The sequence below is a fragment of the Hydra vulgaris genome, chromosome 12, assembly GCF_038396675.1.
Source record: "Hydra vulgaris chromosome 12, alternate assembly HydraT2T_AEP".
In the NCBI taxonomy this organism is placed as follows: Eukaryota; Metazoa; Cnidaria; class Hydrozoa; order Anthoathecata; family Hydridae; genus Hydra; species Hydra vulgaris.
The window spans coordinates 35,404,231-35,422,468 of record NC_088931.1 but is presented as its reverse complement, the minus strand read 5'-3'; the positions used below and the strand labels follow the sequence as shown (position 1 = coordinate 35,422,468).

General features: G+C 27.5%; 1 protein-coding gene across 1 annotated transcript in view; it reads right to left on the bottom strand.

Moving 5' to 3' along the window:
- Positions 1–5,996: 5,996 nt before the first annotated feature.
- Positions 5,997–18,238, bottom strand: part of LOC100209315 (coiled-coil domain-containing protein 146) — a 56,176-nt gene continuing 43,934 nt past the window's right edge. The window contains exons 12-17 of the mRNA XM_065813077.1: positions 17,333–17,453; positions 15,953–16,414; positions 15,660–15,791; positions 12,829–12,906; positions 12,593–12,757; positions 5,997–6,263 (exon numbers count right to left, since the gene is read on the bottom strand). Of these exons, the coding sequence (XP_065669149.1) occupies positions 6,060–6,263; positions 12,593–12,757; positions 12,829–12,906; positions 15,660–15,791; positions 15,953–16,414; positions 17,333–17,453 (1,162 nt within the window). The 3' untranslated portion in view covers positions 5,997–6,059. The remainder of the gene's footprint in view (positions 6,264–12,592; positions 12,758–12,828; positions 12,907–15,659; positions 15,792–15,952; positions 16,415–17,332; positions 17,454–18,238) is intronic.

Here is an 18,238-nt window from a genome sequence, read left to right as displayed (position 1 = left end):
AAGGAGAGATGATGTGAACTCTTACGCTAGTGGCAGTTTTTAGTAACTTTTTATTTAAAAAAATCTTCGTTTTTATGTTTGTTTATTTTAAATGTATTTTTTAAGACTTTGTTATTTTAATATGTTTTTCTCACGAAAACATTAATATCTTCAGTTTGGATAAAGCTTTTATCTTCAAATTTTCACAGAATATTTATTAACTTATTTATGAGGACTGGAAACTGAATTATAGTATTTCAAGTATATAAAAGTTAGTTTGAATGTAGTTTGTCAGACTGACACAGGCAATAAATCAATTTCTGCACCTTTAGTGTTGCCATTAGTTATTTTCATCATTTGGAAAAAATTTTAGTTCCAGCCCTGGAGCAACTATTTAGCTACCATTTGGCAAAATATGGTATATTTAGTCCATATTTTGGTCAAAATATCTTTGTTTTAGCTGAGGTAAGATTTTAGACAAGTTATGCTGACTCAGCATCAAAAAATGCAAATTTCATTTTCCTTTTAAAAAGTTAAAGTTTTCACATAATTTCTTTATATAAAAAACAAAAAACAAGTTTTTAACATTTATTAATAAAAAGTTAGATTTAAAGGGGGTGAGCCACCTAAATAAATCAAAACTGAAATATACACTGGCGCCTGGTATTGCCTGCATGGGCACCTTCTGAATCAATAGATTCGTCTTCTACAAATATATTCTAAAATATTTTGTTGAGATATATTAAGGTAATTAAAAACTATATTGCTTTTGTCAATTATATATAGCAAATTTTAAATAATTTTAAAAATAATTACCTGAGAACCATGAATCGTTCTTTTAAGAAAAAGAAGGAAAGTGGGGCTGCAGGTCGGAAACAACGTTCATTAGAGGCAAAAGAAAAAGAAATAAGCAGCAAAGTTTATTATTCAAAAATCGAACACGAGCACGACTTCTTCAGATAATCCAGAAAATTCTGCAAGCGCAAGGTCTCAAGATACTGGCTCAAGTTCAAGCAAGAAAGAATTAGTTGCGGCATCTATTGATGGATTTTTTTGAAACTTCACTTTAGAACATATTCCAAATTTTTCAAAAAAGCGGAATACCCAAGTTAGATGAAATAGAAATTTTATATCATTACGTCATCCTGTTGTTTCACTGATCACTTCTTTACCATTCTTGAAATTCTTTCTGAGCTGTTCGTAGTTCTTTACAAGTTTCGAGATAAAAGGATATTCGATATTGGCCGCCATGTTTTTTCATCCAAGTTCTTCACCATTACCACGCAAAGGACTCGGTCAAGAACATGATTTTGATAAGCGAATAGTTGTGGTTCTTCAAGTTTCTTTTCAGTAAAACTTCTTTGTTACTGACTGAAAATCCATTTCTTTTTTCTGGTGTTTATATTCTTGGTGTCCGCTACAATCATCTTTATACTATTCCATAAATTATATTAATAAATAGCTGTTATACCTTTAACAACAGTATTTGCTTTTCCGTCTCGTAGTGCTTGTAACTTAACTTTTTTTTGTTTATTCTTCAACACTAACACTTGATATTCTAGGGGACTAATATGTTTACTATCAAAGTGTTACAGTTGTTATAGTAAGCTTTAAGCACATATTTCTTCTTTTAGATAGTTTAGATAGATGGATAGTTTTTAAACTAGTAGTCTTCCCAGTTGTATATCCGATCTATTTTTTGCTTTCAATCTGTAGATGATACAGCAGGGTTCCAACTTCTCTATAAAAACCGTAAACAACCTTAAAAAATAAATACCTCCTTAAATGTTATTAAATAACCTTAAAAAAAGTTAAAACTTGACTGCACTCCTTAATTTCTCCTTTTTTAAATCTTTTTAATCATCTAGGGAATTTTAATTAAGTGAATTATACTTATTAATAAAGAAGTTCTTTGATAGTTTGCAAACCTATATTTTTATTAAATATATATATATATATTTATATATATATAAAGTAATATATTAATTTATAATAATTTCTCTGTTTATATTTAAAATTTATTGAAAAAAATAAGATTCTGTTTTTAATATAATCGTTTTCTTCTTAATTCTCCTTATTTTTTCTTTCAAAAAGTTGTTGTTCGCGACCAAATCTCCTTAAATATCAGGAAAATATCTCCTTAAATCTCCTTAAATCTCCTTTAAATCCTTACTTTTAGCCTCAGTTTTAATAGTGGGAACTCTGTACAGTTTTTTGTCCTCACTGCATAGCCATTCACCATCTTTTTTTGTGATGTCAAAAACTTCATTTAAATCATTCGTTTATTTATTCACACATTTATCGTACATCTTCAACACTTGATTCAGTTTTTCCTGCACGACTTGAATTGATAAATATAGAAAGTTTAATTTCTTTTACCATAAACTTGTAACTTCTTTCTCAATTTGTTTTATGCGTTCTCGCCTTCCTTTGATGGATTCTTCCAAAAACAGATAGCGACTAACAATTTGGATTTTGAGTGGTACCCTGATTTAAGTTTACTAAATTACATATTTACTAAATGAAGAGGAGTGGATAAATGTAAGAATTTATTGAGTCTATTTACAATTTTTTTATGAAGTAACAAATCTTTGCTCTACTACATTAAATTCAACAGCAAACTATTTTAATCATATTTGTGAAATTTATTTACAATAATTTACGAATTGTACAGGTAGTACACTTTTAAATTTTTAAACACATTAAACACTCCAGTGCTAAAGGAAAGCATTTCAACTCCGTCTATTTCTTCTGCTTCTTTTTTTTATACAAAAAGAATTAAGAGATTCAAATAATATGTTGCTCTAAAAAATTCTTCTTTAGAATTAAATGATAAATTCTGAACCAGTAATTGTTGATCAAGACGGATTTAATATGTTGAAGTGGTGGAGACATGCTGGAGTCAGATTTCCAGTTATACAATGTTTAACAAAAGATGTTTTGTTCATTCCGTTGTCTACTGTTACTTTTGAATCAGTCTTTAGCACAGATGGTAGAGTTCTTGAAAAATATAAAAGTCCTATGATGCCAACTACATTGGAGCCCGTTGTATGCTCTCAAGATTGGATAAAAAATGAACTCCAAAGAAGTTAAGTTTGTATACTTCAACTTTAATTTTCTTTAGTTTATTTGCTAATTTGAATTTTCTAAAAAATGAAAAAAATGACCTCAATTAACCCTTAGGGATCTTCCATAAGTATGTGCGCAGGTATGGGGGGAAGGGGTTAGTCAAAAACGTACGAATTCGTACAAGGAAGGTGGTAGGTGTTAAAAACAGCAAGTACGAACACGGTTTTTATATTTTATGATGGTTATCTCTTGTAAAACCTGATTCTTTTTATTTTATTTTTAACAGAAGCATTGAGTTTTACGACTCGTGGGGTAAAGAGAGTTAATTAACTGTTAACGGCCATGATGAGACAATAGCCTACACCCAGTAATCTTACGCACTATTTTTGTTCTTGTTTTGGCATGACCGGGGTAGGTTTGGACCCAGAACCGCTAAGTACCCATTAAGTAAATCGTACCTGTGTGTAAAGTAAATGACTCGTATCCGTATCTGTTAAGTAAATCGAATACCGATCCGGGTAGGGTCAGTTGATACCCAACCCGGGTATTATTTGTTGAAATCCAGACCCGTTTCTACAAGTTGGATCTGGGTCCGGGTCCGTTGATATTTAACCCAGACCCAACCTTTTAACAGTCCATAGTAGGTTATAGCATGTAAATATATAGCGGATTTTTATACTTATAACGAAATATTTTTTAATAGTGTTTATGATCTTAAATCTTTACTGTTTAATATCTTCAAGTTTATATACTCTTGAAAAAATCTTATATAATGAATTCAACATGTTCACTATCAGCGATTTTTGAAGAAAAAACTTACGGTCTTCTACAAGTTCTCGTTGCTGGTGTTCGAAAGTCCCTCCTTCCCAAAAACAACCTGTCATTTGCGTCTTAGGATACTAGGTATTACAAAAAGCCCCATAAATTTGCCCTTCCCCCCACTTCCGTCGTGGAGAAGCCTGGCTACAGTTCTATAATGAGTTCTTCTATTTCTGATAAACTGGCAGTTGAGGCTCCTGTTTCCATTAAAATTAGATTTCGATGCAGTTATCAATTATTTTATTATCAAATACCAGTTTATTTTCTTTGCAAAAAAAAAAAAAAACTTGCTAAACACATTTAAGCTAATTGGAATACGTAAAATATACTTGTTTCATAGGTAAACTTTCACTATTGAAATCTTACTGCAAACAATTATCGGTAAATGATCAATTGTTGCGGTTGAGTTAACATCTCTCTCCAATTATCTGACAGAAACATAAATCTATTAGCACTCCTTCCATCCAACACCATGGTACATTTTAATTAGTTAGTAACGATATTTCAAGCAGTTTTGAAAAGCTGGCTAAAAACAAAAAAAGCATAGTACAAAGTACTTTATTTTTTATGTGCTTAGCCACAACTCCAATCATAATGTAGAGCTCAGGTGGAGGAACAGATGTATAAAAAAAGATACATGATCTTCATATTAGTAAATTAAATCAGGATTTATAATATTTTTGTATATCTTCATTTTTAATTTTTTCCCCTGCTCATATGCATATTGATCTTAACATGAGTCTATAGAGCCTAATGTTCTTAAGTTACCTGTTTTGAAGGTGCATTTTCCTTTACAATACAGAGAGACATATTTGCCAGAGTGACTTGAAAGTCCTAAAATAATATTATCACACTTTAGATCAAATGCCAGACTAAAATACACTTCTTTAAGCTTAAGAGATGTACATAAATTTTGGAGATTATACTCTGAAAAACCATCTCCGCAATCGCAATATAGCAACGCTTCCAGAATCTTCATATATAACTAGTGGAAGATTAATAATTTTTGAATCAAAAATTGAACTTTTAAGAAGTTAACACTTCCGCCTATAGATATTCTTACGATCGTTTTAAAGATTGTCTATAATTCTTTCCATATTTTTAAAAATTTGATAAATTCTATTGTATTCTTGACATACACTATATCTCTAACAACTATCTGATCACCATCAACAGGTTCCTTTGTTTTACATTCATATGAAGTATTTAGAGTTCCCTGCAATTCATTTTTATATTTATGTTTGATACTCCAACACAAGTTAGACTCCTTCGGTTTTTAGAGAACACATTCGATCGCTCTATAATAATTTGGAATGAGATTTGATTGACTTTCATTTCAACTTCCACACGTAGACAACATGAACTGCACTCCACTAACTATGCTTCCACATTCCATTTTACGTTTCAACAACCTAGTTGCTACTCACTCTGCTCTTTTATTTCCACGTGATTTTATTTTTTTTGAAGATACAGCATTTTAAAAATGCTGTATCTTCAAAAAGTTGGGTTAAAGGGAAGCCATTAAATTTTTAGAAGAAAACGACTAAAAGTTCAAGTCCAAAACATATTCTTCAGAACATTGTATAAGTTATATGACTGAGTTAGATTATCGAATATTGAATAGAATTATTTGGCCTTCCCAATCACCAAATCTCTCTCATATCGGAATTTTAAGATATGAATTAAAAGCAATTTCGAAATCTAATGCTAAATGATGCAAAAGATGTGGAAAAAACTTATTAGTGAGTGGCATTGACTTTGACTGATTGGATGAGTCGTTAAGTAGAATGCTAAAAAGTGGTAATTTTCGCTAAGATTAATTAAATAGGCAGGTAAATTATGAACTAATCTAATGGGACTTTTTATTAATTTTAAAGTACAATTAATAAATAGGAAGACAAAATATAACTCAGGTAGATTTAGCATTTGAGTAAATTAGGAGTTACCTGGGTTTATAACGATTTACAACGATAATTTGGAGTTACCTGGGATTACAACGATTTTTAAATGAAATAACTTATACTGGTGAATATAAAACTTATCCGTATTTTTAACTTTTTTTAAAATACAAATACAACCTAAGCAATCAATTGTTCTACTTAAAAAGTAAAAACAAAAACGACGAGGAGTAAATCGTTTCAAAACTATTTATATATTAACATAACATTTTTATACATTTATTTATTTAATGTTTAAATCTCAATAGGCTTTAGCAGAGGTTTTCTAATATGCCTCATATTAGATCCTAACTCAGTAGGTTTAAAAGGAGCATTCGATCCATAAGGTTTAGGAAGAGGTAAACTAGAACTGTCATCAGGTATATATGCATTAGGGCGAGGCTCAGCGGTTGTTATAACTACACCAGGTAACATATTTTGTTGCAAATGTTCATCTGCCTATAAAATAAGTGTTTGGAATTAAATAACTAAAAAGTAAAAGATAAAAACAGATAGAAAAAGATAAAATTTTTATAGTATGTATACATGTTTTAAAATTTTCTATTTATTTTGATAGCTAGATATACATACATGCATGCATACATACGTATGTGTGTATGTATGTATGTATGTATGTATGTATGTATGTATGTATGTATGTATGTATGTATGTATGTATGTATGTATGTATTATCCCCGCTAGCGTGCATACGTTGGTAAAACGAGTTGCTTTGGCACAACATCGGTGGCCAACATTGTTTCTATATAATTACATTATATGGTTACAAATGCAATGCACTGTGTCTCAAAGAAGCGATATAGTGGCAAAAACTCACATTTTTAAACTATAAACTATTTTTTTAAAACTTTTTTTCGTACTCTTACAAATATGTATTAGTAATATCTGGGTACTGGGTAATTTTATTGAAATAAGCAAGGCTTTCAGTGTGCATAATGATAGAAAAGGTAAAATTCCGTGAATTCCGCGACATTTTTGTTTACATTTCAAAATGATGTTAAGGTCATAGAAACTATATCTTTCTTAAAACTATCGATGTTTGGGGATCCTTTTATATCTAATAAAAAGAAAAACTTTATGAAATCAATACACAAACAAAGCAAAAAAATTTTTTCTGGTATAAGTAAAACCATCACTAAACACATGAATAACTTTAGTTGTTTTTTTTAAAATCAACTTATCTTTTTAAAGTTAACTATAAAAAAAACACCACATGACACATCACAGTGTTTAACTAATCAAAAGCAATATAAAATAATCTAGCTGCACAAACTTGCACGATTATATTTAATTCGTATATGAAATTTCAACTTATTGTTGAAAAATAATAAAAAGTACAGTTTTTTTTTCTGAAATATAATTTAAACATATTTACTTGTGAATTTCAATATGTTTACTTGTGAATTTCAACATGTTTACTTATGTTTGTCAAAATTTGTTGAGTTTTTACCGTTTTTGATTATAGTGAGGCATAGTGCGACGCCAGCAACATTAAAAAAAACTAGTTGTATTTTATGTTGGAGAGGTGTAATATTTTGCGTTGATTCAGCGTTGTGTTTTAACGTAGTATTTTTAGACTTAATTACTGACTCGATAGTTACTGTCATATAAACGTATTTTATATGACAGTAACTATCAAAATGCATATACATGCTAATATTAAAACTAAAAGTGTAAACTAAAAAATAAAAAGTGCGAACCCGAGTCTAAGGACTACTAGTTGGAAAATAAAATTAAAAAATGACAAATTTTTTACATTATATTACCATCGAATGGCGTTTTCCGACTACATTTTAAGTCTTGTTTTTTTGATTTTATAGCAATATACGTACTATTATGATTTTCTTAAAGTACAACTCTAACAAAAATATTTTTTTCATATGTTAGGCTGCTTGATAATTTAAATGTATATATTAAATTTCTTTTTTTTTGTTAAGGCTGCTTGAATATTTTTTTTTTTTGTACAGAAAATCAAAAAACATTCCTATTAATTTTAATCCATGTTTAAAGTTTAGGTGGTCGTGGAAATATCATTTTTTAATAAGTTTGGAGTTCTTTATGTTATAGCTATCTTTAGCATCTGAAATTACCTTAGAAATGCAAGATAAAACTTGAGTTGATTATTTTTGAATCATTTTGAATGGTTTAAAGAGTTTGATATTTTTATACATTACTATTATAAAAAATTTGATGTAACAGTCAACAAATAATGTGTGCTGTGACACGATCCACACACAATTGAAACAAAAACGCCCACAGTGTAGTTGACATATGCAATTCAACAAAGCAGGTAGAAACCCTCAAAATAACTAAGGCAGAGCACCTAGCCAGATATTCAGTATCCAGTATTTGGCAAAAACCACTATTTGTGGAATCTTTGATAAATACTCTTTAACATTATTTTTAAATGTAAAATCTAAACTTTTAATTTTTTAAATGATAGCATTTAAGGATTTCAATGTTTAAAATGTTCATTTTCTGCTGCCTGAAACTCTTGTTAAGTTTCAAAGTTTATTTCTACCATCTTGCTGCTTGATATTTGGTTCATAGTTCTAAACAGTTTCTTTAAACCGATTTTTGATAGGCTTGTATTTAATTGTACTTTAAACTGGTGGTTTACTCGTCAAAAGAATTTCTCGCAGCTTTGAACAACAAATTTGGCACCACACATCGTGTCTCTTGTTTTAGGTCTCTCTTGTATTGATCTAAAATCAAGCAAAGGGGGAGTTCGACTTTATTTCTTTCTTGTTTCCCTTCAGATTAGGCAATGTTTCAGGTCTCACTACAGCTGACATATTTGATTTGCTTGGAAAGCAGAAAGCTGCCTTAATGGTAGTATTGTTAGCAGTGCCCACTCGTGCATGTTTGACACGAAACTCTTGGCAGCCATTGCAACCGAGGTAATAGCGAGATAGAGTCGCAACACTTTTTTTTATAAGAAAATGTGAACAAAAGTGTATGTAAATATCTAACTTAGGGATCGTCCATAAATTACGTAACGCTAAATTTAATTTAAAAGATCAAAAGTTTTTCCTTGCAGAGTCTTTAATTAAACCAAAAAAAAAAAAAAATAGCTCTTTCAGTCCAGTGAAAATCTCCGCGAAAAAGAGCAAATGATCTTCTATTTTTTATATATATCATATATTAGATACTTTTATTTTTTAAATAATTTTAGCCTTGCGTAATTTATGAACGATCCCTTATGTAAACTTCGATTTCTGTAATGTTGAAGCATATATAAAGTTTACAGTTTAACTTTTACTTGAAAAATGCAAAAATATATCCTTAATTTTGATTTAGAGCATTTACTAGCTGTTTTATTAAGTCTTTTGTTTATTAAATACTATTAAAACATTTGTAGTACAATATGCTTTAATGTCCTAAGTGGTTAGCTCCCAGCGTTTCTGAAGCGCATCGCCGTGGTTCAAATTCTTACGCTTGCACGCTTGATTTTTTTAAAATACAAAATAAAACATTTTTGAAGTTCTATAGATATTATATACATAACATATATAAAGATATTAAATATTAAATACTCTAACAAACGAAAGGAAAAAAACTTTTAAAAAAGCTTAAAATTTCTAAAAACTTCAAAATAAAGGGAGAAATTTCTTGCGCATATGTCATTATAGAGACTCTTGTATTTATAATGTGCACAGGTAATAAAGTACTAATAAGCTGCGGATGGTTTGAAAAAAAATTATGTTCTGAAAGTTAATAAAGAAAAAAATTAATAAGCCTGCTACTCCAGAAGGTGCTGCTGTGGAGGCGAAAAAAAAAAAAAAAGCCCGTAGCTAGTCTTATTTGCTATGTTCATTTTTTTGATATAAATATTTTGGCCAGATTGAAAAAATTAAAAATATGTTTGTTATACCGGTTTTGAACTCTCGCGAAACGATACCACTGAGCTATCGAAGTTATGCATGATAGAGAAAAACAAATTATTTTATATATCTTATAAGCTCAACGTATATGGAAAAGATGCGTATGTTCTTAAAGCATATTTTTCAAATGAATTATTTTTCTACCCTTGACTTCAAAATATTGAAGTGAATAAGGAACAGGTATAAAAATGATCAGCCCGGAATAGATAGTGTAGTGGTAGAGCGCTCGCTTCATAAGCGAGAGGTTTCGAGTTCGATCCCCACCACATCCCTTGTTGTACCGCGCTCAACTTGTTTGTCAAGGTTCGTATTTCGGAGTAATAGGGTTAAGAGAGGGTTACAACCACAATTAAGTAGCCTCCTCGTCTGTAGTGGCCTTCTAGGCCTTGGGGAGGTGAATTAATTAAAAAAAAGAAAAAAAAAAAAGATAAGTATAGAAATGGTCGGTTTGGTGAAGACCCGTATTTTATGAGTCCAGAAAGCTAGGATATAAATATAAAAAAAGTATAGAAAGTTCGGTGTGTAATAGACTTACAAAGACCCATATTTTTACGGGTTCGGTCAGCTATTATAATACAAAATGATAGTAGCAACAAATTAAGTTAATGATATGAGAAATAGTTGAAATAGAGGTATTAAGACATGAGTGGCATTAATTTCATTTAATACGTAATAAATACAAAAAATTAATGTTATGTGATCATTATATTTATACATTTTTTTAAATCGGCACAATCGATTCATCCAGAATCGACGGGTTCTGAATGATAACCAAGTCCAACAAAAGAGTGAACCTTGCTTGCTTCAGGATACATTTGTGTTGCTATGGCCGTGCTTGCCTGTTAAAAAAACATTTTGATTTTTTTGCAATGCGTTATATGCTTTTTCTTGTTTGTCGTTTATTTCTACCTCCATCTTATGAAAAAAATGAATTACAGTTTTTGTTGTTTTATACTTTTTAGGATTACATAGTAAGTGAAAGAATGGTAAAAAATGTCTATATTTTCTAGAAAATGAAAAATGTCTATGTTTTCTAGAAAATGTAGAATGTCTATATTTTATAGAAAATGAAAAATGTCTATATTTTCTAAAAAATGAAAAAATCAGTTATGAACTATGTTTGAAATAAAATTTTTTTGCTTTTAATAAAAAATTATCTAAGAAGTTAGCATAATGTAGTTCTACTAAAAAAAATAGCAACTTAAAAATTTAATTTTTTTTAGGAATGTCTAGTAAACTTAATTTTAAGACCTGGCAGCATTGTTTTAAAAAATTTACATTAATGATTATCGCAGTTGTCTCTCAGTAGTCAAAACAATGAATTAAGATGATTTTACCTTCATTAAGTCAAACTTTGTCGTTTAACAAACTTTAACCTAAATTATGTATAAATCGCTTTACATATTTACAAATATTATTAATTACAAACTAATAAAATTATAAACCATTTTGAGCATGTTAATACATTTTGATAGTAGTTTAAATCTTAAAAGAGGTTAAGGTTTTAACGTTATGGACAAATGTATTCAAACCATACTTTAAATAGCAATCCAATATTTTGGTCAATAGAATGCAAATGCACATTTAGCAATAAATCATTTTAGATAAAAATTGTTAGTATTACATAGTAGAACACTCATGTAACTCTTATTTTGAAAATAGTAACCATATATCATAGTAGTTGGAAACGTTTTGAGTAGCAAAATTCTAATAAATTTAAACTATAACTGCTACATATCTATGATTTTATGTAGATTATTCATGTTTGATTTGCTTGTGGTTTGATATTTCAATATTAATGGAAAATTTTACTGTTTATAAAAATTTGCAATCGAAATGTTGAATTTTATGTATTAAATCAACATTGATTTATATACATTGAATCAACGCTGTTATACATTAGATCAACGTCAACTGTGCATTGTATACGTTGTTACATACAACCTATTTATATATGTTGGATCAATGTAACTGTTCAAACTATTTTAAGTTGCATCGTTATATCATATACATACTGGGTGTGTGTATGACATACATACACACTTCCAGCTAGCACACATACATTGGGCAAATTTATGTTTTTTCTTATGCAAACCCAATGTTGATTCAATGTCATGTGTTTAGCAATGATATCAATACAACGAATAACACCGATCCGACGAAATACAGTTTGCACAATTACATTGGTTACAGTTACATTACATACAATATGTACGTATGTGTGTATGTATGTATGTATGTATGTATGTATGTATGTATGTATGTATGTATGTATGTATGTATGTATGAATGTATGTATGTATGGATGGATAGATGTGTATATATATATATATATATATATATATATATATATATATATATATATATATATATATATATATATATATATATATATATTTATGCATGTATATATGCAGATTCTTTTTTAACTGTTTTTAAAGTACTTAATTGAATAAACAAATTTGGTAATAATATTATCAATTTTTAAAGAATCGTCAAAAATTAAAATGTTGAATAAACAAGTTCACCCCAATCAATTTTAAAAAAATGTTACGGAAAACAAAGATAAAAATCTTCATTTTCAGCATGTACAACAACAATAGTACAACTTTAATAATTTATTTTTACCCTATATATTTTTAAAACTTAAATTTAAAAAAAAACTTAAATTTTATAAACAACTCAACGTTTTTATAGGTTAATATGTACAAGTGAAAACAGAAAAAAAACTTGATGTAAAATGATAGCCAAAAACAAATAAATAATAATATTGCATAAAACCATCAACTTTTATGAAAGTTATAGTTTAATTTGAATAACTTTTTAGAGTAACAAAACTTTTCACAGAGTTTTAAAATATGTATTTTGGAAATAAAAAAAGAAACCTTTTTGGCTTGAGCTTTAAGTTGTCGCTCTTCATCTTTCAAATATCGAAGCCAATCTTGTTCAGCATTATCATAAGGTGCAATTCCTTGTTCTAATCGTGTTCGACATTGTTGCAGAAATGCTTCTTTTTCTTTAACCTCTTGATGATATTTCATTGATAAAGCCTATGAATATAGAGTTCTTATTATAAATAAATATGATAAAAAAACAAACAAATAGATCATAAAAATCTTACTTGATTCATAGATAGTTCTGAAACAATTGCCATCATTTTGCGTGTAGCTTCTTTAATTTTCACTTGCACATCGCTAACCTAGTAAAAATATTTTAGCAAAAGGATTAAATATGGTTTCTTTCATAATGAAAATTTTTGTATTAGTGTCAAATACAAAAACTCAGGTGATTATTTTTTCAAATTATTGGGGTTACTAAATATAAGTATATAAACCCAAATAACTTGTATTCTTAAATATAGTTAAAAATAAAAATTTGTATTGTGTACATAAATAATCAAATATATAGATACAATAAATAAAGAGATGTAATAAAAATTGTATGATGACAAATTAATAAAAATTGTAAATTATGGAAATCCATCTCTAAATAAAATATCTCTAACAGATCAACAGCTAGACAGACAGTATATATTAGAGATGTCACGAATACTTAAATATATATTTAACAAAATAATTGGCATATTTGATACTTAAAATCTAAAGTGGTAGGTTATGATAAAAACATTTTCCATGTTTGATGATAGCAAAAGATTACAAATTCCCTTCATTTTATATATACTTTCAAAAATAGCCTTTCACTGAGAAAGATTAACCCTACACTGACTTAATCTTACTCAGAGATTTTAAATTTTTGTTGTTGTTTTGCTTGTTGAGTTTCAACTAATCCCTTGAAGTTAGTTTTGAAACGTGCATTAATAAAAAAGGCTACCGTATAATTAACCTGAGCTGGTTATTTTTTTAACCTTTTTGAATGGTTTGAAGAGTATGATTTTTTTATACATAACTATAGTTAAAACAATTTGATGTAACAATCAATAAATAATGTGTGCTGTGACATGACCTAGTCACAAGTGAAACAACAACAAAAAAACATAATTAATGTATCCACTTTAATGAAGCAGTTTGGAACCTTCAAAACCAAGTGTCACCAAATATTCGACTGCCAAATACTCGATGCTTTGTCCAAGAGCCTAGCAGAGTATTCATTATTTTACAAAATCACAATTCCTGACATCTCTAGTACATATGCAAACTGTCTATTTAAAGCAAAATACTAGAAAATAGAAATAGGACTTGCTCATAAGCAAGAAGTACCAAGTTTGTTCTTGTCTAGCCAAAAATGCTTGTCTAAAGATGTGTCAAAACAGCACTTTTTCTCCAGCGATATTACAGCTAACTAACATCTTTACTTAAAGTATTGGATCAAAAAATACTTTTTATTAAAGAATAATGATGATCAATATTTGTTTTTAGTATAGCACATTATGCCAAAACAGTAAGATCATTCTTAAAAAGAAATTTATAAATTATGCTGCTAAAGTGGATAACCTGTCAAATGTCTCAAAATGTCCCAATTGAGGATTTTTGATGTAAAAGGAACAACTTTATATTAGGATTAATAGCTGCCTCAAGATAGTTGATAAGGCTAAGTCTAAGATGGTTGATAACACCAAGTCTAAGATGGTCAATAAGACCAAATTGGGAAATTAAGGAAAAATAGACTGATAAAAGAAATTTAATATTGAAAAATTAAATACTTTAATAAATGTATTTAGAAATTTAATAATAAAAAAATACTTTACATAAATATATTTCTGCTTAGCTTGTAGCTGAAAAACTTGAAGAATAAAAGTAAATTCTAATTCTAATTTTTTATGTTCTAAAAAAAAACTTTAATTTCATTTTTTATTGAACAACCATTATAAGTACACACTGGAGTAGCAAGCAATATTGACACAATATTGTTTATATAGTTTACTTGCTGTAAACATTTATCCAATACTTTTGCTATTCTGGTATATATACTACAGATATATCCTGGTATGTAAACTACAGACATATTCTGGATATCTATATACAAATATATATATATATATTACAGATATATCCTGGTATATATACTACAGGCATATTCTGGTATCTATATACAGATATATATATATATATATATATATATATATATATATATATATATATATATATATATATATATATATATATATATATATATATATATATATACTACAGATATATATACTTTGGAATATATACTACAGATATATTCCAGTATTAGTCCGCCACAATTTTAGTATTTTCAGAGCATTTCATTAAAAAATTTTTTTTTCTTTTTTGCAGTAATAGATCTTTTTCATGTACAACATTAACCTAATAATAAAAAAACAATATTTGGTAATGATAACAGTAATGGTCACAGTAATGCTAGTAATAATTTTAAAAAAATATGAACTAAAAATTTCTTGGCCTTAGTAAACAAAAAAAACCCCCGGAGTTTCTGCATTTTAAACTTCATTATGTTTAAAGGAATGTGTTTTAAATATAATTGTGTAGTTTGATTTTAGATAAAAATTTACTAAAAAAAAACAACTTAATATTGTTTTTAGCACAAGATCTTTTAAATTGACTTAAAACCATTAAACCATTAACTAACAATAACATATACTATAACAGATAAAAAAAATTGTTGCATTAAAAACAATTAAAAAAATATATATTAAAATATAAAATGCAATAGTTATTAACAAAAAGCTGCTACTGTGCTAGTGGCAAACTGTTTTAAAAGCAAGGAATATGGAGAACTCACCACATGTCTGGGAGTACTATACTTAACTTATTTTCTCATGTAGCACAAATGTGAAGGTTTTTTTTTAATAACAATTAAGAAAACATTAATGTTAGTAATTACTAGTCTCCTATAGTTGTCGTATGATTTTTGATAAGGTGAATTTAGTAAAAAAAATTATTGATAAAATCTGAATATAAAATAAAATTAGATAAAATCTGAGGAAAAAAAAAATTAAATTTTTCTAACTTTTCTAGCAAGACTTTTAGAATCTTCTTTTTCAGCTAAATTTTGTTCTTTGCTTACAATTTTTTTCAATTGTTCATGAATTAAATTTTTTTCTTTAAGTTTCTCTTCTACATCAGATAGCTTGAGTTCGAGCTTAAAAAACCACATTAAAAAATCAATTCCATTAAAATTTACCAAAATTATCTAAAAATTTATATTTACTTTCTATATAAACTTACTTAAAAAATTGCATATTATAAAAAAACCAACTATAAAAAAAAGATTTACATACCATATAAAAAAAAAATCAATACCCCCTCAATTTTCTTTAACAACTCTTCTGAAGATGGTTCATGGCCAGGCAATAGCCTTATATGTCCAGAATTTAAAGGATTCTCTAATATTTCTTCTATATTCAAAATTTTTTTTTGAGTTTGAGCTAGTTGCAACTGTAAAAATGAAAGCTCATCATTTAAAATGTTTTTATTTGGAACAATGGATTTCAGTATAGAAATGGATCGTTTGAAATCTTCAGACTCTGTTTTTAAAAAGTTAAACTCTTCTTCACAATCATGAAGCATAGAGTCTATATTCTTAATCAAATTTTTTTGAATGTTTTCTTTTTCATATAGTGCACACACCTCTTCATTTCTTTCAATTAATTGTAAACCTCTATTATTTCGTTCTTGAACTGAATACTCATAACGATCTTTTAGCTCTACAAGATCACCTTCAGCTATTTGAATCATGTTGTTTAATGCCAAAATGGATACCTTCTACAAAATAATAATAAAAACAATATAAATTTTTAAAAATTATATACTTTAACCAGAGTTGGATCTACTTATAAACCAAACAGACCATGTTCTAAAGCTTTAAAATGTTTAGAGTAATGAAAAGATTTTGGTTTTTAAGTGCAAAAATTTAAAATATAGAAGGTAGAACAGGCTTCTATAATAAAACCTATTTTTCAATCAGTTTTGTGTAAGTTTTCAAACATCTAATTTTTCTTGCAGATATTTTTATATAACACTGTTAGAGCTAAAAAAGAAAAAGTCAAAATACTCATTCAATCCACTACATAACAAGTTTATCGCAAATAAAGAACCAATAGCAGTTTATACAAAACATTGTATATAAAAAAATTCTATAATTTGTAATGTATTATTCTATATAATATCTATAGCTTTTATACACTGTGCATAATATCTATCGTTTATAATGTATATAAAATAATATAATTCTCTATTTATGCTATATTTTATTTATTTGCAATTATTCTTAAAGAATATTTGCAAAGAAATAAAATATAGTATAAATAGAGAATTGTTTCTACAAATACCTCTGATAAAAAATTACTGCTAGTAGTATTAAAGTTCATTAACAAGAAAATGATGGTTAAGCAACTCCTTTATCACCAATAAAAAATATAAAATAAGCAACTATGCCAAAATTGGCAAAGCCTTTTTTTTTTTAATATATGGCATCTAATTATAGGATGTTTACTGTGTCAGTTCTTGGGTGTGCTCTGAGCAACAAAGAATCGACTTAGTAAACAAGAATAAGAAAAAATAGCAGCAAAAAAATTTCAATGGCATAAAATTGGCCCTTGGGGACTCAAAAACCTTACTTTAAATTAACTTTCAAACTTTGTTAAAAAACTATAAAGAAAAATAATACAGAAAAAATAAAACCTGTTGTTCTGATTTCTCCTTTAATAAACTAGTCTTCACTTGTTGTTTGCAAATATCTTTTCGTATATTGTCTCGTATTATTGTATCATTTAATAGCACTTGTTTAGACTTTTGGAACTGCCTAAGCAATAAAAAATTATACTTCAAAAAATTGAGCAAATTTAAATGATTTATAAATAATAACTACATGTAATACAAATTTGAATTATTTATAAACAATAACTACATTTAATACAAATAACTACAGATCTTTATTAGCTGTCTCTTCAAAAACTCATAAAAAAAACTATGTACAATTATAGTTCCTATTTAATTTCTACATAATAAATTTTTATATAAAACATAAAAAAGTCTTTTGGTTTTTGAAATAAGTAATTCATTCGTACATAACCTTCATAAGTTTGATTTTTATAATTTATAATTATGTAAATTATAAATTTGTACATAAGCATTCATTTGTGCATGAACTAGTTGACAATGTTAAACGATGCATTCAACTTATAGAAATATTTTATAAGTTTTCATTAAGAAACTTTTATATAAAAAAATGACAAGATCTTACAAGAGAAATAAAATATTATGGTGTTACCTAACTATGCTCTAAATGACTTGAGAGTTATTTAATAAACTGTCAAACTTATAATCTCCTAATAAGACTCTGATGGATGGATAATAAGAAGTGGTGGACCTCAAGACTCTAACTTAAAATCATAAAAATTCTTTTATATATTATATTATTTTATATTTTATATTTTATGATATATTTTATATATTATTTAATGTTATATTTTATTATATAAAAATAACTTTTTAATGTATTTTGAGTAATTATAGTTACTTTTTAAGGGGTATACTAAAAACAAGAGCACAAAGTCAATATTGTATAGTTTAAAAAATTGATTTGGG